The sequence below is a fragment of the Camelina sativa genome, chromosome 11 (genome assembly GCF_030686135.1).
Source record: "Camelina sativa cultivar CO46 ecotype springtype chromosome 11, ASM3068613v1".
Taxonomy (NCBI): Eukaryota; Viridiplantae; Streptophyta; class Magnoliopsida; order Brassicales; family Brassicaceae; genus Camelina; species Camelina sativa.
In genome coordinates this window covers 44,359,766-44,380,433 of record NC_141890.1, presented here as the reverse complement: position 1 = coordinate 44,380,433, position 20,668 = coordinate 44,359,766, and the positions used below count along the sequence as shown (strand labels likewise).

General features: G+C 33.1%; 1 protein-coding gene across 1 annotated transcript; it reads right to left on the bottom strand.

The window, feature by feature from the left end:
• Nucleotides 1-9,558: 9,558 nt before the first annotated feature.
• LOC104725970 (NAD(P)H dehydrogenase (quinone) FQR1) lies at nt 9,559-11,996 on the bottom strand. The gene is made up of 4 exons (XM_010444722.3): nt 11,394-11,996; nt 10,900-10,993; nt 10,137-10,399; nt 9,559-10,050 (listed from the first exon to the last, which is right to left on the bottom strand). Exons 1-4 carry the CDS (start codon nt 11,414-11,416, stop codon nt 9,816-9,818), a joined length of 615 nt encoding a protein of 204 aa, XP_010443024.1. The 5' UTR covers nt 11,417-11,996; the 3' UTR covers nt 9,559-9,815.
• Between the last annotated feature and the right edge of the window lie 8,672 nt (nt 11,997-20,668).

Genomic DNA, 20,668 nt, shown 5'->3' with positions numbered 1-20,668 from the left:
ATGCAACCGATTCTTATATTATTTTTTTCTAAGTATAGTCATAATTAGCAGCTAGAAACTATTGTAAGATTTTAAGATAACCAAGATCTCCATAAACAGTTGACTATTTAATGAATGTAGTAAGTTTATTTTTATTTTTTAAAATTGAATGTAGTAAGTTTAGATTACGATGATATTTTTCTTTTCATTTTTAAGAGGCAAAAACAGAGATTAAAGACATATATTTGTTTTGATTATTGGTATCACCATTCACCAACATTTTTTATACTCTTACCTAATATTGAAACCAATTTTTGTTCACAATCATTATCATGGACTACAAAGAGAATGACATAAACTTTCAATGATTTTGGTATGGCACAAAACCGAGTGTCGGTTATTTGCTGGATTTGTCACGTGGCCATTCAGACAATCACTCAAAGACATACTTACACGTGTGGCTAAAAAAATTTGTTTGTTGACCTTTTTCCCCGAGAGACCACTTAAGGTACACCGCACGTGCAGCGCAATTAAAACTTTGTTCCCTATCTGGGCTTACAGTGTAGGCTCATTATATTCTTGGCCCAGTGTTTCTGTAGCAGTAAAAACGACAGTGTATTATGATGTGTTCCGGATTTCGAATTTTCCTGTCTCCCTGTTTTAAATTAATATTTTAAATTCAGTTTCTTTTAAATAGATAACACAACAGTGCCTCGGTTTTTTTTTGTATGACAAATAATTTTCTAAAAATGTTTTTCATTTTATTACTTAATTTTGTTTCATATTTTATGCTGAAATTTCTCTGCTAACATGAAATTGTATATGCTTATTCGAATAATAAAGAATTTAAGTGTTAGTTTATGCCACATCAGAACAATATCATGATAAGTATAAACAATTATTGATCCGAATAGTATAACTACAAACATACTCATCATGGGCCGTTGACAGTGGAACGTGTATTTATAGTATACATTTTTGGTAAAATATAGATGTACTAAACGTATTGTATACTGACATAAACACATACACATACTGACATACAGTGACACACAAACCACAAACATTACTCTAATGCAATGTTTGTATGTCTCCTGACCTTTATTGCCAATATCATCATCATAATGTACATCTTCTTTCACGTAATTTTCATTCATTTTCCTAACCAAATTGGTTAACCCACTGCCTATAACATTATTTTATTTTCCTAATTTCCTTTTCTCCTATACTGACATAATGTGAACAATTTTTTTTTTAATGGGTGAAAGCTGTAAAGAGAAGTAACAAATTATACAAGTGTAAATTGAATTAGATAGTTTACCATCGTTTGACCAGAAAAAAAAAACAAGATATAGTTACCATCGTTTATACCAGAGTAAAAACAAGATATAGTTACCATGAAGTGTTGATGGTGGTGTAATTTCGATTTCAATATGGGACGTACAAGTTATCTACTTATGCTGAAATCACTAGTAATTGAAGATTTCATGATTTGTCAGTCTTTTTCGATTTAAGAAAACTTAGCTAAACAATTCATGTCCTATAGCTAGCCGGACTCTTTGATGGTTTGTTTCGGCGTGGGATCAGCTCAGTCTCCTTTGATGGTTGTGCTCGTGGTGGGTATGGATTCCGGTGTAGCTAGCCGGACTCTTCTCGCTTTTCTCCCTTTTCAGTGTTGGTGTTGTTCCAGTCCTTGGCCTTACCACGGAGCTTCTGTTTCTTCGTGTCGTTCTCGGTCTCTCCTTCAACGGTTTTCTCCTGCTTCTGGTCCTATAGAGTGAAGGACTTTGGATCTGTGGCACAAGTGGAGGCTTCCTCAGCGTTAATTTGCTTTACATTTGTTGCTTTTGGTTGTTCTTGCGGCTGTTAGGCTTGCCGTGGTTGGGTTCTCGGTTCTCCGGTTAACGGCGAGTCTCCTCTGCTTTGTGGGAAGACGTTGGTGACAGTGGCGTCTTTCTTAGCTGCTAGTTTGTGGTTATGCGTCGGGTTCCCTTTTTCTCTGTTCCGGTGGTTCGTTGTTGGTATTTGTCATTTCGTGTAACAGTTTTAGAAGTAGCGTCAGACCCGGGTGGAATCTTCAGGAGAAGAATAGAGGCGGCGCTTTGGTCTACATGGCTTTGCTTATCCGTGGGAGATGGTTCTTGTCGTTTGCGATGGGAATGGTGACTGGAGGTGGTTTCTCTAGTTGCCCATAGATGCTCCTGTAACAGTCGGATTTGTAAATAAGTCCATTGTTGTCATTGCGTTTTTGTGTTAGTTTGCAGGAGAAGCTGTAGGCGTCTTAGGAGGTTTTGAAGGCTGGCCTCTATTAGGGTTTGTTCGTGGCAACTAGGATGGGACTCCAGCTTTTCGGAGTTATGGAAATCATGCAAATTTTTAAGTTTGGCACCTTGGAATCAGTGTTTCTTCTGTTTTTGCTTTGGTTTACGTTTCATATTTAACTGTTTTGTTGTTATCTGTTTATTCTGTAGATTTTGGTATTTTTTCTGCTACTTCATGTACTATAATTTTCTTAAGACCTATATCTTCATCTTACCGAAAACTAGAACTACAAGGACCCACAAAAATAAATAAGCAATATTTGGAAGAAAACAAAAACTAAAAAAAAGAATAAGAAATGGCATCGTCATTGGAAATTATATCTTAGTAGATACCATGATTCAACGAACGACATGATACTTTTTTTCTGGGTCATGTACATGAATCAACTTATACCTAACATTGTGTTGCCACTCGTTCATGCAGCAAACTATTGAAATTGGGATGTGATCTTTGGGAAAATCGATATTTTCATACTCAGTGAAGGGGTATATTGAATTTCTACCCCAGCTTTAACAATGAGCAAATCCATACATTAACTTAAATAAAACTCAAATTCACTACCCCAACTTGTAAAACTGTGTTGAATCATACACAAGCCGTAACGGTGGTAAAAAACCGTTAACGGCTGCTTACGTGGAAGCCACGTAAGAAACGACGTCGTTTTGAGAAACAAAAGAAACAACTTCTTTTTCTCAAAACGACGACGTTTAATGCTTCTTCTTCTTTTATGCTTCTTCTCAAAACGACCCCTACCATCTCCGTCTGCTCATCGGCGTTTCCTCTAGCTGGTGTTGGCTAACTTAGTGCATCAGTTCGATTGGAGATCACCAGTTGAATATATAGAAGATCAAACCGGTGTCGTTGAATATAACCGGTATGGTGATTCACCGCTTGTTCCCTCTTTAAGCTAAATGTGGACGTAATAGCTGCAATTGCTTTAACGGCAACAACGATACCTCCTCCGATGATGAATCAGATCTGTTCGGTGGTTCAATCGACGGTTGCGACGCTTCTGATCATCTCAAGGTAAACAATCACAACAAATCTATCACTTGTTGTTCCTTCTTCTTCTTCTTCGATTTCTCTTACCTAATTTTGTTAATTCCTCGATTCTGAAATTCAGACTTTGATCCCGTGCATAACCGTCGCCAAGAGGAATCTGTTAGCCGACGCGACGAAGATTGTAGAAGATCGTATCAGTGAAACGAAAAGACGATATGAAGAAGATCGTCAACGAAGGACTCTTATCTCTTAACTACGATTCTTCAATCTACAAATCTAAATGGGATAAATCTCCTTCCTTCCCAGCTGGTATTAACACCTTCTTCTTCTTCTTCAACAACTTTTGTGTGACTGACTGACTAATGAATTTAATTTTTGTGCAGGTGAATATGAGTACATAGATGTGATAATCGGAGAAGAAAAGTTAATAAACGATGTAGATTTCCGATCAGAGTTCGATATAGCGAGACAGACGAGTGGTTACAAGTCTCTGCTCCAATCTCTATCGTTCATTTTTGTCGGAAAATCAGATCGGTTGAGTTTGATCGTGTTTTTGATATTGGAAGCGGCGAAACAGAGCTTGAAGAAGAAAGGGATGCATTTTCCTCCTTGGAGGAAAGCTAAGTACATGCGATCTAAATGGCTTTCTTCTTATACGAGAGCTGGAGGAAACGCCGATGAGCAGACGGAGACAGTGGGGGTCGTTTTGAGAAGAAGCATAAAGGAAGAAGAAGCATTAAACGTCGTCGTTTTGAGAAAAAGAAGCTGTTTCTTTTGTTTCTCAAAACGACGTCGTTTCTTATGTGGCTTCCACGTAAGCAACCATTAACGATTTTTTAACACCGTTACGGCTTGTGTATGATTCAACACAGTTTTACAAGTTGAGGTAGTGAATTTGAATTTTATTTAAGTTAATGTATGGATTTGCTCATTGTTAAAGCTGGGGTAAGAATTCAACATACCCCTTAGCTGGGATATGAAAATACCGATTTTCCGTGATCTTTGTTATTATATTAACTCTTTCTTATTGTATTTAAGGCTACATCTCTGTTCATGCCTACGAAAAATGTTACACAGTATAGCTTGATTATATAAGGAAACATATGTATCGCTTAGGTTTCTGTCACTTTGTGCAATGTTTAAATAAATCTAAATTCTAAGCGAAGAAACCATAGTGACCCTCACGTTTAATATATTAGTTTGAAGACTATTTCAGATCTAAAGACTATATCGCTCATCGAGCGACATTAAAAAGAACAGGCATTTACTGGTCTCTTCCTTATCATAAAGTCTTTCAGATCCAATAATACTATATCAATCCACAACCGTAGTAAATTGGTAGAGCATATCCATGAAAATATAGATAATTCCATCCATGAACTAATTATGATCCTTTTTCTTCTATATATCACAATATATATAGATAAATAATGCTGTTTTTGTCTAGCTTAACTTTATTTATGTAGTTCATACGTAAATGTCTTTTTGGAAAGTTTATGAAATATTATTCTTATGGATTTATTAGTCATGAGTCTACTGACCATTTTAATATATCCAAGTTTTTCTTTTCTATTAGATTGTTTGTGTGTGTGTGAGTCGAGGAATTAATTGTACGTACTAATCTATATCTACACTATCGTCTAAGAATCCTTCAGTAATCCTCGTGTTGGAGCATATTCGAATCCATGATGCTCAAGCTTAAACGAACCCTTATAATTAAGATTAAACTAATATCAAAATGTTCCTGTAGTAACTCCGGGAGTCCGGGGTACGGTTGATAATGAATGAAATAAGTAAAGAATTGCTGAACATTGTAAGGTATTAGGTATACTGTACATTTGAGTATAATATTATGCGTGTGTGGATTAAGAAAATAATTTTCTCTTTTTGTGATACAAAAAAAACTCACTGAGTTTGGAAAAGCAAAGGAATAATAAAAATTTATCAAGAGCGAGCTATTTCTAGTTTGTAAAAGATCACATGATTAACAGTATAAAAGGGCCTGGCCGATATAAAACAAGTTTAAAACGCTGATTGTAAACGTCAAGCAACACTTTTTTTTATTTTTATAACCAATAACTTTTTTTTTGTCAGACCACTTGCGATTTCATTATTCAAAAAGAGTTAAGGACTCTACAAGCATTGTTTAGGCTACAATATAGAAGGGCATTTTCCAATGCCAAAACAACAATAAGATAAAGCAGAGATAGAATTAATCGACAAGAGATTCTTGAGAGCTTTGAGCCAAGTTCTTGGAGGAGCTTGATACATTTGAGGTCAAGATTGCTGACAGGCTCTTCCATGAACAAATCAGTGGATGAGGAGAAAGCCACGGTCATAAGACAATTTGGCGTTTAGAAGGTATCAAAGCTTGGCTTCTTACCGGTTGGAGTACACGGAGAAGGGGCTTGATGATAGGTCGAGATTGGTTGGTAGTAGGGATGTCAAAATGGGTCAAAATTAATGGATTGACTCAAACCAAACCAATCCAAAAACTTATTGAGTTGATAATTTGAGTATTAATGGGTTAATGAGTCAAATTGGTTTATGAGTTTAGTGGATTGGGTTGAAATAGATTGGATTAAAATGAGTTTAAGGGTTGACCAAAACCAAACCATTTGATTAATTTTGAATACTAGATTAAACCAATTTTTCTTTCTGAACAAAACCCATATTTCATTTCTTACGAAGATATTTCTTATTTCATTTCTTACGAAGATATCAATACTTTCGATTTCGATTTCGCTCTCTCTCCCACTTCGTCTTCTTCGATAGACTCAGACTTCGGATACATGGGTATGATCTAAATCTTGTCTCCCACTTAAACCCATTTAAATTATGTTCTCATGCTTCATATTTTTTTGATTTGTTTCTTTTGTGGATTCGATTAATTCCGTGTTTAGCTTGATTCGATTAAGTGTTTAGCTTGATTCGATTCGATTGATTCTGTGTTTAGCTTGATTCGATTCGATTGATTCCGTGTTTAGCTTGATTCGATTAAGTGTTTAGCTTGATTCGATTAAGTGTTTGTCTCTAATGGTTTAAGGGTTTTAGCTTGGTGTTGTTGTTCTAGCTGTGGTTTAAGTGGATGTGGTGTCTCTAATGGTTTAAGGGTTTTAGCTTGGTGGTGTTGTTCTAGCTGTGGTTTAAGTGGATGTGGTGTCTCTAATGGTTTAAGGGTTTTAGCTTGGTGTTGTTGTTCTAGCAGTTATGTGCTAGTTATTTGCTATATTGTCTCGTTTTGGGCTGATATGAAATACGATTTTTTGTGTTTTGGTTTGCAGAACAAATGATTGATGAATTGAATGATGAAGAAGAACCCCCTAGTGGTCTTGTTGGACAATCATCATCATCAAGTGCATCACAATCTAGAACACTAGTAAGTTCTTCTCATCATGAAAAAAGAAGTAAGAGGTCATTAATGTGGAATTACTTTGTAATAGAAAAATCTGATGATGGTGAAGAAAGGGCTTATTGTAAGAAATGTCCAAAGAGTTATTTGTGGCAGCCTACTAGTGGAACATCTAATTTGAAAAGACATTATGAAAAATGCTCACTAAATGCTCCCAGTAATGTGCAAGCTTTTTTATGCACTCGTTCTTGGATACATGGTTACAAGGTGGATGGAGAAGGTAAGAAATACTATAGTTTATCAGTTTGCTTTACTTGGATTAGTTTGAATTACTTAAATTTTCTCTTATAAATTGTAGATGACAATGGCGAGACTGTTATTATTCGATCGGATCCAAATTCTGTGGATTCTTCCTGCCCTACAAGACCAGAGACTTAAAACCGCCATCATTCAGAGGTGAAAGTTACATAAAACCGCAGATTAGTTTTTATGATGTTTTTATGAGGATCATAAGGAAGAGGATTCATGTGCGTGTGGAGCATGTGCAGGAGTCCAAGGTGTCCAGAGGAGTCCAAGGTGTCCAGAGCAGTCAAGGTGTTAGCTCATTTAGCTTACTTGAAACTTTGTTTTAAAATTTATAGTTTTTTGTATTGACATGTATTGCAGTATTGGAGACATATATCATGTTTATGATAAACAGTTTATGTATAAAATTACATAAGCTTTGATGATTTTATAAAATTACACAAAGACTAAATTTCTGATTATGATATAATATGGATCAACTCATTTAGCCCATTAATCCATTAAGCTAAATGAGTTTGTGGGTTGATCCTAACCATTTGCTTAATGAGTTGAGTTGACTCATTATCCATTTAATACTAAATCTCTATGGTTATGGGTTGGTTTGGGTTGGTTTACCCAACTTGACACCCCTAGTTGGTAGTTCTCTGGAGCTTGCAGGTAGATGCAAAAGTTGTCACAGGATGAAGACTGGCCTTGGAAGCAAAGCCGTAGCCAAAGAGGCCACTAATCAAGATCCATATGTCAGCCAACATCCAGCAAGAGGGTTCAAACGACAAAGCCAAACGAGATACAAATGCCATGATTCTTAGAGAATTAAAGCGAGGCCAAAGCAACAATGATGAATTACTCCTCAAATGGAGTCCATAGAATGTGTAATCTTGATCACACCATTGGCTAAAATATGGCTTTAACACATGAAACAAGGGATCATATATGGACTTACATGGATTTAGATATGGAGCAGCAGTTGAGTGGAGGGTATTCCCGAGGCTAATAAATTGGGCATGATAAGGCTCGATGATCACGGGACATGGAGAAAGGGGGTTGTGGAGGTGTCGGTAACCACCGTTTCCTTTGGTGTGGTTAGAGACTAGAACCGGAGGTCCCGAAAGCTTTGAGCTTTGATGAACATGATTCGTCGAGGACTTAATCCGGACCAGGATTTGCAGTTGAAAATAGTTGACCCAAGATAGTGGTATCGATAGAAGATGTAATTTATGTCGAACATTCTTACACCCATCTCTAAAGAACCTTGAAGTCGGGTTTAAACGAAGTTCCGAATTTTTGTACCTGGGTTTATAGGTTGAGGGCTTTGCGTTTGAAAAGCTTAACGGGCCGAAAGATGAGATAAGACCCACCCAAGTAAACCCTAGTTTCACAAACGGATACCAGGGAGAAAGATGAATGCGGCGGCTGACCGTACAAGGCAGAGAGCTTTATGGGGCAGGGAACTCCTCTGTTGAGTGACAGATCGAAAGGAATAGCCGGTGGTCATGGTTTGATTCAAGGTTGGAACCTAGGTCCACTGGAGAAAACCCTAGATTCATAATTGCTTGCCAAAATGAGGATTGAAGGAGATGTCTGCCCGAACTTGTCAGAGAGATTTGCGATGCATGAATCTTCTCATGTGCTTGAGGGATCAGCGGAACTAGACATTGGCCGTGAATTGAATCAATTTGGGAAATTAGGTCCACTGGGAAAAATCCTAGTTTCTCCAACAAACGCCAAGGTGAGGGAGAGTTGTAGTGGAGCTTCTCCGGTGAAAGATAGATCAGCCGGAACGTACACTGATTGGGTTTTGGGTCGGAGGCAGAAGCGAAAGGAGTCAGAGAAGGGTTAAGAAAAGATAAAAAATGGGGGGGGGGGGAAACTTGCACAAAAGAACACTAAGATAAATAGAACGAAGACAAAAAAGAAATGTGCCGGTGAAATCTCGACGCCGGCGAGCAGCAGCTCCACCGGCGTCAGAAGGGTTGGTTAAAAGGAACTCCTTGGAAATCATGTCTGGGAGAGTTTTTTCTTTTTTTTATTTTGTTTTTGTTTATAACCAATAAACTATTAACTTAAAAAAGAGTTAGGAATCATTGTTATGAGTGACTATGTTTTTTTCTTTTCACGGCACGGCTCACTGGCCTTATGACACCCACAAGGGGAAGAGGAATTGCATCGAACTCCTGGTGTTTAGCTACCCAGTCAGTCGTCATAGCCACTTGGCTTATGGGGATCTCTTTGTCATTGTTCTGAGTGACTAATGAAACATTTAGTACTTGAAACCATTTCAAGTCTTCATTTTCGCTGTAGAGTTTTAGTAATTGCAAGTAATGTCAACACTAGTTTTTTTCTACATTACAATCCAACATTGGTTTTTTTTTGGGCCACATTTGCTAGTAATGGGACTTTACTGGGATTCAATAAATATTGCTCTCTCACTTTGCATCTTTCTTTGTTGTTTTTTTATGATAAGTTGCTTAAAGTTTTAATATTTTTTTTTTTTACAAAATATATCATTATATTTCTGATGTAATTTTTGTTAGTAAGAAGTTCAACATTATATGATAAAAGTGTAAAACGAGAAATAAGTTAATGAAACCAAAAAATTCAAGTATAACAAAAGTTAACTATAAGAACAATGACGACGCATCTTTTGTTTGGAGTGTAACACAAGTACAAATCATACATATCTATACGTAGAAACAAAGACAAGAATTATTGCTGTGAAATAATATCATGTATTTTAAGATAATAATTAAACCCGAAAAATCACAAAAGTCCCCAAATTCAAAGATAAAGAATTATATGATTTATAAAAACAAGAACCAAACTGTTCTTATTGATACCATAATCGTCCTGAGCTCTAAGCAGTAGATCCCTTGAGCTTCTTGGTGATAGTGGCAATGTACTTGCCTTGGTGAAATGCTTGTTGGAGCTCCAGCTCTGTTGGCTGCCTCGAACCGTCTCCTGCAAATGTTCCAGCTCCATATGGGCTTCCACCTTTCACATACTCCATCTCAAACATTCCCGCGCCAAATGTGTAACCAATTGGGACAAATAACATCCCGTGGTGGACCAGCTGAGTTATGGCCGTCAATCTATAGATTACAGAAAACGTTTTCGATAAGTATATATATAGATTGTAAGAGATGATGCCAAGTGTTTGTTCTTGATGAGAACTTACGCGGTGGTTTCCTGGCCACCACCTTGAGAGCCAGTGCTGTAGAAGATACCAGCTGGTTTACCAGCGAGTGACTGAGTCCTCCAGAGTCCACCAGTTGCATCTAAGAAGGCTTTGAACTGAGCAGCCATCATACCAAATCTTGTTGGGAAGCCAAAGACAAACCCATCAGCTTCAGTTAGCTCGTTGGGAGTGATGATTGGGGATTCACTCTTTGGTGGTGCGCTCATCTTAGAAAGTGCTTCTTCTGGTAGCGTCTCAGGTACCTATGGCCAACAACAATTCATCAATTCCAATGATTCACATAGATTTATATAACTTAGAATATGCAACAACACATGTTATTGTAAAAGAGTTGCAGCAAGAATGAGGAAATCCAAAACCTGGATAAGCAGAGTCCAAAAAAGAAACATGTCCTCTTAGTCAAATCAAGTCAGTGAAGCAGAACACTTAATGCCATATACCAAGTAAACAGGCAGAGAAGAGTAATGCCATATAGAAACTAAACAACGCAGAGAAGAGTGATGCCATATAGCAAGTAAACAAGGCATGGAAAAGTAATGAATCTCTCTATGAGTCTAGAAATTGCAAAGCAGATGATCAGTCAAGAATCCAAAATTGAGGAACTTGAAAATGGAAATGGCCCAAACTACTTTAAAGACTCAAATCATAGTATTAAAGACACTTCATAGCCTTAGCTTGGCTTGGTAACTAAGCAAGAGTACTTCATCAACAGAAACAAAGTAGTTAAAGCCCTTCTTCTCACCTGCCATAGCTTGGCTTCAACACCTTCAACAGAGGCAGCTCCTTTCCTTATCTCTTCAGCCAATTTCTCCACATGACCATACATAGAATAGTACCTGCAAATGTCAATTGACTAAACTTGAGATCAAACCCACCAAAGCCACTTAAGATCAAACCAACAAGTGGAGCTAAATCAGGATCCATAAAAATTCAGTATCAAAGATCCAAAATTGAATTAAAAAAAATACCAACGAAACAACATATAAAGCAAATTACTTTATCAATAAAAGTGGAGTTTCAAGCAGCCAAAATCATAAATCAAACCATCACAAAGTAAGAAATATTCACATAAATCAAACAAAACAATTGAAAAATTGAGTTATATAAGATCAAATCAAATTCAGTGAAGTGAATCAGAAAGCGAACGCATGGCTTAAGAGCGTAACCCATCATCAATTAGCTCCTAAAAAATCGCAAAGTTCAAAAAAAAAAAAAAAAAGTGAAACTTTAACATACACGATATATACTTTAGTCGCCATCGTAGTACGTCGCTCGTTCTTCTCGAGAATCTATGAAGAAGATACTAAAATACGTTTTAGAGAGATTGATTGATTGTTCAACGATCCGAAAATGGAGAAAGCGTATTTATAGAGTGGGAGAAGATGATCTCTGTGTTCTTCTTCTTCTCTATCCTTTTTTTTTTCCTTTTTTTTTTCCAAATACTTTTCTTAATTTCTTTCCCGGTACTCTTGATTTGATTTCGTCAAATTCAACCCCCAAAAAACTATTTGTTCAACTTTAAGTGACTTGTGTCATTGTGTGTGTACAAAATAAAAATAACAAATATTATGTTTGAATATACACCCCATAGTTTCTAATTTATATTAATTTCCCTTATATATTGGCAATTAAACTTTGGTCAAAATACAAAATCAAACATAACATTTGTTTAGTAAAATTTTATATAAAAAAAAACATCAGTTTGAAGAAACAAAATGTTACGCCTTATCTTTAAATATTAAATAGAATTCACGAATTTTCATTATTATATTTTTTGGTAGAAAAGGAACATTAATACTAATCGCATGGGCAGTAAAAAAAAAAAAAAAAAAAAAAAAACTAATCGCATGATGTCATGTTTTTTGTTTTGTTTATACTTAATTAGCTAACAAATTAAGAAACAAAACTAACGGGGGGGTTTTGAAAAATCGATTAATAGTAGGGGGTAGACGTGGTCAAATAAAAACGCAGTCGTTTGGCACCTGGTCTTTGCATTGGATGGAAAAATAAAGAAAAGTGGGGTTGGTGCGGGAAATGAAAAACCTTGGTTTTATTTTAAAAATAAATAAATGATAAAAATAACATAATAATGATGATATATTGCTGTCACGCTCATCATCATCATGTTCGTTTTCCCTCAATATTGTTTTTAATTTCTGTACATAAAAAAAAAAATAAAAAAAACAGAGCTTTCAGCTTATACTTGTTTTCTCTAGAAGATGTCTTTTCAAAACCTGAAATTATGGTGTTTATCTATTCAAAAATTCCATGATTAAATAACTAATCAATCTTAACACAATATTGACACTAGATGTTAGTAACCAACATGTCATAGTTCTAAAACTAAAATATTTGCAATACAAAATGGAAGATTATATATTTTAATAAAACTTTTTTTTTGAGCAAAAATTTTTTAATCAAACTAAAGTCGTCGTAAAATCACAAATTTCTGGAATTCAATTTTTATTTTATTTTTTATTTACCACACCAATCATTCAACCTCATTTTAGTTACACCTAATGCATAGCCAGCACATAATTCACCACTAATTTGAATCATAAGTTATAAGAAAATATGGATAAGATATTTATGGAGAAGGATTGAGAAATTGAGAAAGTGAAACAAGTCAACGAATATGGTCCGAGCCCCATGAAGACAACACCGAGTAGGTGTTAAATTGACCGGAGGGTAGGGTCCAACAAATATTGTCCGTCCGATCTCCGATGAAGACAATCTAGATTCTAGCCATTGGATCTCGTTCTCGACGGCTCTTTGATTCAATTCATATTCCGATTTCAAGCTCTTGCATCATCGCTCTCGTCATTATTATTATTTGTTCTTTTTTTGACTTTTAATTTTCTACATCTAAGCATAAAACTACGACTATGCATCTAATTTTCCAACCAATAATAAGTTAATATATAACACAGTATAAAATTACAACTATACGTTGTTTGACGATAGATATATACTATATATAGTAATAGTTGTGTGATACGAGATCAAATAAATGAATGTGGACGTGATTTTGACGGGTCATCCTATCAAATGAGTATCGAATGCGTTATTGTTTTTTCTTCGTTTGCATAATCATGGTGTCAGCACTTGAGTATTTCATTTCTAACTACTAGGAAAACGTCGACATAGATATGAGAAGCATCATGTCATTTCATATTGTTATTTAAGGTAATAATGCATTTCTAGTTTTTACTGGTGTTTAAGTTCGATGTGCCAAGTTATTATTGGTTCTTGAGTCTATATGTAAAATATTTATTGGTCACTAGTTATAATTACAATCCATGGTTGTTGTTTCATACTTTCAGACAAAAGAGGAAGCGCAAGAAAAAAAGAAAAGGAGAAGCACTCTCTTATCTTTGTTTTCTTAAGTTTAAGTAGAATTAGTTTTTGAAATAAGATAATCAACCTTATTGTGGAACTAATTAAGTATTCGAAACTATGTGTTCACTCATTACTCTTGGAAGGATTGGATCCACCTGTATATGTATATTGTAGATTTGTAACATATAATCTTCGAATTACTATTTTTAAGTTTTAATAAAAGTATTAACCAGAAGATAATATGATGTATAAACAAATTAAGATAAAAAGAAAATGATAAAAATGCCAAAGTTGGCCTGCGATTCAAGGATGCTTCGCTTTTACACCCCATTTCTTTTATAATGATCAGTTCACCCCTTATTCTGCTGGATATGTCGTGGAAACAAAGTGATCGGCTTTATATAACTTTATTGACCAAATGAAGTGTCGCTTAAGATACGTACATGCATGATTTGGTCTTCTCTTGCAGGATCTCATGAACTGCATGGCTACACGCATTAGCCTACCTACATGATGATATATATACACTCGCAATGTGCAACCTATATTTTGCTTTATAAAAGAAAATTGACCAATGAAAAGTAGAAATATGATCAGGTGGGTTGAAAGTTGAAACTATACTCACAGATCTAATAATTAAATGTGGACTTTGATGAGTGATGATGTGTTAAGACGTTTGTTATAAATATTTTTATAGCCTCTCCATTTTCTTTATATGTGAAAGGAAAATTTTATTTTATTTTAGTTGGCCATTTAATTTTTTTTAGAATTTTACTTAGCTCTCCAAAAACAAAAACCCAACTGTAAAACCACAAGATCTACTTTATTCAAAGACAAATCTTGTTTATATATAACATGAAGATCCAAATGTTTAAATATTATATGTTTATGTTATTTTTTCTCGCTCTATAGGAGGAAAAGAGCAACACATTTGCAAAAATCAAAGAGGCTCAAATATATAGTCATAGGCCATATCACATTTTGAATATCTTAGACTTAAAACAAACAAAAAAATCTTCGACAAAGAAGGATATATAGACTCTCTACATCTCAATCGAATAATTTCGTCAAACAAACTGAACATCCCTACTTCACATACACTTGCATTACAAAAAAAGTGAATATTGTGACCAGAATAATGTGACTATTCTTTTGGTCTGAATATTATAACAATTTACATACAAAATTGTGACATATTAACATGATCATAAATGCGTTACCATTTTTAGCCGTAATATTATGACTGGCATAGATACGTTACCGTTTAGTCATAATATTATGACTAAATTAAAGGTATCTAACTTATGTCACTATTTATGTCAAATTTGTTACAAAATATATAGTCACAAATATAAATACGGATTTGTGACCAAATATGGTAACTAAACTATCAGAGTTCTGTGACTAAATTTACGTCATTACTAGTTATAAATGTTTTGTAACTACTCGTTATAATTAGTCACTATTTCAGTTAGTTTGGTCATAAATTATGTCACTACCTTTGTGACTATAATAAAAAAAAAAGTAAATTTTAAAATTAAATAAGAAAATAACTTCAATTTAATCAAATACAATGAATGAGATTTCACTACAAAAGAAAAATGCATTAATAACACATTATGATAGCACGATTTCTACAAATGAGATTAAAATTGGTTTTGGAGTATTAAATGTAACACTACATAATGTAATCCCCTGACTGATTAATTATTTAGAGTATAGTACTTAATTAATTGCCAAAATAGGACAGTGATAAACATGAACATAATCATCATTGAATTTTTTTTTTTTTGAAACATCATTAAATTGATTGCGCAAGTCGGGAAAATGTTCACATAGGACATGCGAGTCATAGTTAATGTGTAATTTTTTTAAAAAATATACTAGTGATGTGTAATTTATCTTGTGATGGATAAAAAATTAAGAGACGTTAAATTATATATACATGCAGATGTTTGGTTATTCTTTTTTGCGTAACCCTGATTTTTATATGTATCAGTTAATAATTTGGAAAGACTAGCAGCCCCAGGAAAGCAAGCCACCTCGGAAGTCTTTTTTCACCTTGAATAACTATCGATAAATTAAGGGCTTATATATAAACTAAGAAGTCTTAAAAATATAGCAAACGATCGAGTAACGACTCTTTTTTTTTGACTTCCCTCATTTCCTTTTTAGGTCCAACCATTTCTTATCACATATCATGAGATCCAAAATTAACTTCGAACTATATAGACAGAATCAACGAACTAGTATGGTCTCGTTTACTAGGAATAAATAAGTTAGGCCTAACAGTTTGATTACTTAACATTTGTTATATATAAAAAAAATCTGTTTTAAATCATATATGTAAAACAGAAAATGTGTATTTTTACAAATGCAATCTTCTATAAGATTTTATGTATATTCCAATTCTACTACAAATCATATTTACGTATATAAATATTCTCTCGCGCTGTAGCGCAGGTACAATCCTAGCAGAAATACAATTTACTAAACATTTTTGGAACATTTAGTACGTAATTTTGAGTTAGAAAAATAGTTACAAATATATTTTCTCTCAAACTGTACCTAATTTTAGTCACCTAATTGATTGCGAAATCGAAATCTCATTAATTACTATCTTAAATTAACAAAATCCAAAAATATTTCCTTCTAAGATTTGATTACCAAATTAATTATGGTTAATATTTAAAAAATTAGAAGAATATACCTTAAAATCTACCCTAATCGAGGAACATGTAAATCTACCTATAAATATATGTTAGTTATTATACCTTCCACATTTTATTTGCTTCATTTCTCGATTAAGTTTTCCAAATGGCTTCGCTACTATGTTTCGATTTTTGTGTAACTCATAAGCTTTGTATAAATGTAGCTACTTGGTTTCAACTTTTTTGTAACTCATAAGCTTTGTATGAACCATTATTTATTTCATTTGCATGCCAATATATATTCCAGCTCGATTTATTATATTATACTACATATACATCATATATACATAACTAAAATAAAACTTGTGCAACAAATGTATACCTTCTTTTTTAAGGGCAGTGATTGCTCTGTTAAGAGTTTTTTTTTAATCTTCATAACTGATATCTTAAATTCAGATTTCACACAAAATTGCACATTTTAAGCTGATAAATTAAAAATATATTAAAATTTTATGTTGGACCGATAATACCGATGAAAATCTAGAGAAATCTTTGTCCGCAAGAACATGGTTTAAAACTTAACAATCATATAGTACCAATTTTGGTGTTGTCTTCTCAAATCATATCCAAAAATTGTGGAGGGTTCTAGATGCAATAATTGCTTCTTTACATTTAACTGGTTTTAAAGGTACCGCAATATCTTTTTCGACTTCATCATTACCATGAAGGATAATAACATCAATTTCTTCTAAACTCTAAACTTCTAACATTTATCATTTTTACTTGGATAATCTGGTAGACTATTGACATCAATCATATTATGATAGCCAAAATTATAAAATAAGAAAATTTTATAAAAATATGAATGAAAACAAAAGTATCTTATTTCATAATAGAAAATTTTCAAAATTATGAAAATAACAAAGATAAATTAATAATACCACTATAAATTAATAACATTTCATGGTCCCGACCTTATTAATTTATAGAAGTTTTACTGTATTAAACTAATTCAGTTTTTGATGACTAAATTTGTTTGATATTTTAGACATATAACAACTACAATTAAGGTAAAGATTATTATTTCAGAACTTGCATTTTAAAGTACATAGCCAAAAACAAATGCAATATGTACAAAAATGCAATATAATCCAAGGGATTTAGCATAAATAATTTTATACTGAAGCTTCAGTTTAAAATTTTAGCTGCATATTTTAACCACAAACCAATATAAAACTATTCCAAACTAGAAAGAAACCACATTTTTCACTAAATTTAAAATGTGAGAAGTTACATGAATAAAACAAATTTTGATTATTTTACATACAAATTTTATTCAGAAACTAAACTATTTCAAATATTAACTAAATGAAATTTTAACTCAGAATTTTTATTCTCAAACTATATTTGTATTTTACAACTTAAACTACAAACAACGACCATGTATATGTAAGAATTCTAGATTAATACAAAAAATGATCTGAAAGTATTAGTTGATATGGTTTTTGGATTTAAAGTTCTATTGTATTATAATCTTATATTATAAGACTTTACAATATGTGTAATATTCTAAAATTTACTTCTTTATAACATATTTTTAAAAAATTTAATCAAATCTACTATCATGAATTTTGAAGTGTACAAGAGTTGGTTTTCGAAACCCACAATCATATGGTAGAGCGGGTTATGATTTATATTTTCACGAATGCAATCTTTACGGGTTGGTTAGTCAAAATATATATTGTGAGTGTGTTTTTACAAATACACATTTTTATAAATGTAATTTTTTAGGGATTGGTCTGTCTAAATATACATTTTGAATGTGTACTTTTTATAAATGCAATTTCTTATTGGTTGGTTCATCAAAAATACATTGTAGATATATATTTTTTACAAATGTAATTCTTTACAATATTTTCATATATTCCTATTTTATTACATATTATATTATATTTGTAAATATTTTCACGCACTGCAACACGAAACCAATTCTACTGTTCCCTTATATACACGTCAGTTAACCATTCTATCTAACCAACTAATTACAAGGAACCAGTAAGTAAACCGGGTTCTTTATCCACTGTTCTTTAGACTTGCCGACCAAGTTTTTTCATGACTATATATACAATCCACTCTCTCTCACTCTGTCACACTCTCTCGGACACTCTCTCTCGCTCTCTCTCTTACACAAACTCTTCATGTTTGGTAACGTTGGCTCTAAGATGTCTCTCGCACGGCGTTTCCTCACACGGTGGACACAAGTACCGACGACGACGACGAGACGTTTCAATTTTTTAAAAAATTATACTATATCATAGTTAATGTGTATTTTTTTTTTTAAAATATACTATCAAAAAGCAACCAAAAACTTCCTTCCAATTTTTGATAATGTAATCGTTATTAATTATGGAGTATATCTCTACTTGCACCTTATATTTTTTCTAATAGCAGTCTTCAAAAATTCATCTCCGTCCAAATTTTTTTAGTTGTTTTTACTTCTATTTTCTCTTTGCTTTTTTTCTGATTTTGTTTTTTTTGTACTTAGACGGAACTTGAGCTAATTATATGAGATTAGATTGAGTGATTAAAGGAATCATGCACACATCCTAAGAAAGAAAATGACTGTGAGGAGTCTTCATGATCATCAACAAATTTTTTTGATTGGATATCATTCGAATAATTTTCATCTCTACATATAATGCTTTTTAAAATTTCTTTAGGTTTTCAAACCTAAAAGCACATCAATGAGAAACAGAAAACCTATTGATTATAAAGTTACAAATTCATATAAATATGTAAGCATAACGAATACCCTCCATATCACTATGTTAATCGCGTCGATTAAAAATTATTTTTAACAATTGATATGTTTACATGCATTATGCAATTCACATAGACTCTTCAATTCATTTCCGAATGTCTCTCCACATTTTGTTATTGGCACCACTATATCCGTTAAAAGACTCATCTCCTACAAGCATATTCCTTGCCTCAAAGATGGTTTGCTTTGATAAGGCATATAATATATTTGTTGTGGTAATGTCTGCTTTGATTATTTCCTTTCCAATACAATCTCTAGAAACTTGAATATCACTTAATTCCTACAACATTTTTGTAATGTCAAAAAATCATTTTGCTATCTTTATAAAATTTTGTTTATAACAAATTGATATTCTGAATTCGTCCTTTTGTGAGCGATTTTAACGGGATGATCTGATTCTGAAGTCCTTTGGTTCAAGGGGCACCACATAACTCACATTTTACCATCTTGTCATCTTTTTGATGCAAAGCAGCTCCAATAACCAAAGCACCAAAGTTGCCAACGATTTATCCCGACACTTGATGCTTTAGCCACATAACTGTATTGATGTCTTAGCCATTAAGCTGCATATCGATCGATAGTCTGACCAAGTCGAGAAAACAAATACCTTTTAATCAAAACCTAATATACTGATGTCTTGAGTCCATCTCACATCCTATATAACAGGACTCGGTCAAATTGATTAGACACTATCTTGGCAGAAAAATATACAATATATATATATATATATAAGTTAGAATATAATATTGAGTTCTCCAAATTTGCATTAAAAAAATTCAAATGAGAAACATTATCAACTTACGCACTATCTATATCAAATTTGTAGAATAATTTTCGAATGACTGAATACTAATGATGAATCAAAAAGTCTCTTTATATAGAAAATGATCCATGTAACTCTTTTATGCAGTAGGATTTCTACTACTATGATGTGTTATGTTGATACTAAAAACATGCAAGAAAATGCAAATGAAATAGCAAAGAAATTTATGACGCTCGTTTGGAGGCTTCCCACACATAGAGGCGAATAAGACTTCTTTCTGGCCGTGCTTGTGGGAAATATTATGGCATGGATTGTTTATTTAGTTTCAATTTAGTTTAATCGATCGTATGTTTTAAAAGTTCTTTAATCTAATTTTTGTCGATTTGTTTTTAAATTAGTTTAGTATTACACATTAATGTTTCGAAGAATTTTAATTGTTTGTTGTACATTTAGATTTTTATAGTTTTTAAATGGTTAAACCATGGATCTGTTGAACCTCTCTCCAAGAAAGTTTCGACATGTAATTTCGCCAGCAAGCAACTGATAGCTTTCTAATAAACTTTTTTATAAAAAAACTTTCAAAAATTCTAATCAAATAGGTTGTAAGAGTAAACTGAAACCAAACTAAACCACATAATTTAGGTTTAGTTTGGTTCAATTTTTGGGTTAAAGTCTTTTTGTTCATTCTAGGCCAAATCTTAGTGATTTTTTTTGTAAAACAAAATCGCCAAAATTTTGTGACATTTATATTTTCACTCTAAAGATATATTTATTTATCATTTTTTTCGGTCAATGATTACAAACGAAGCCTAAACTAAAAAGTTTTGATAAAATTATCCTTTGCTATTTTGTTTCTCGATAGTTTTTCCATATCGTATTAATCAAACAGTTTCTATGAGCTGTAACAATAGTGGAAAATGGAAAATCAAAGAGAGAA

Coding starts and splice junctions, on each gene's coding strand:
- LOC104725970 (XM_010444722.3), bottom strand. CDS start 11,416: ATGGCGACTAAAGTATATATCGT. Junction 10,994..11,393: donor GCGACTAAAGTATATATCGT/GTATGTTAAAGT, acceptor TGACATTTGCAG/GTACTATTCTATGTATGGTC. Junction 10,400..10,899: donor TTGAAGCCAAGCTATGGCAG/GTGAGAAGAAGG, acceptor TGTTGGCCATAG/GTACCTGAGACGCTACCAGA.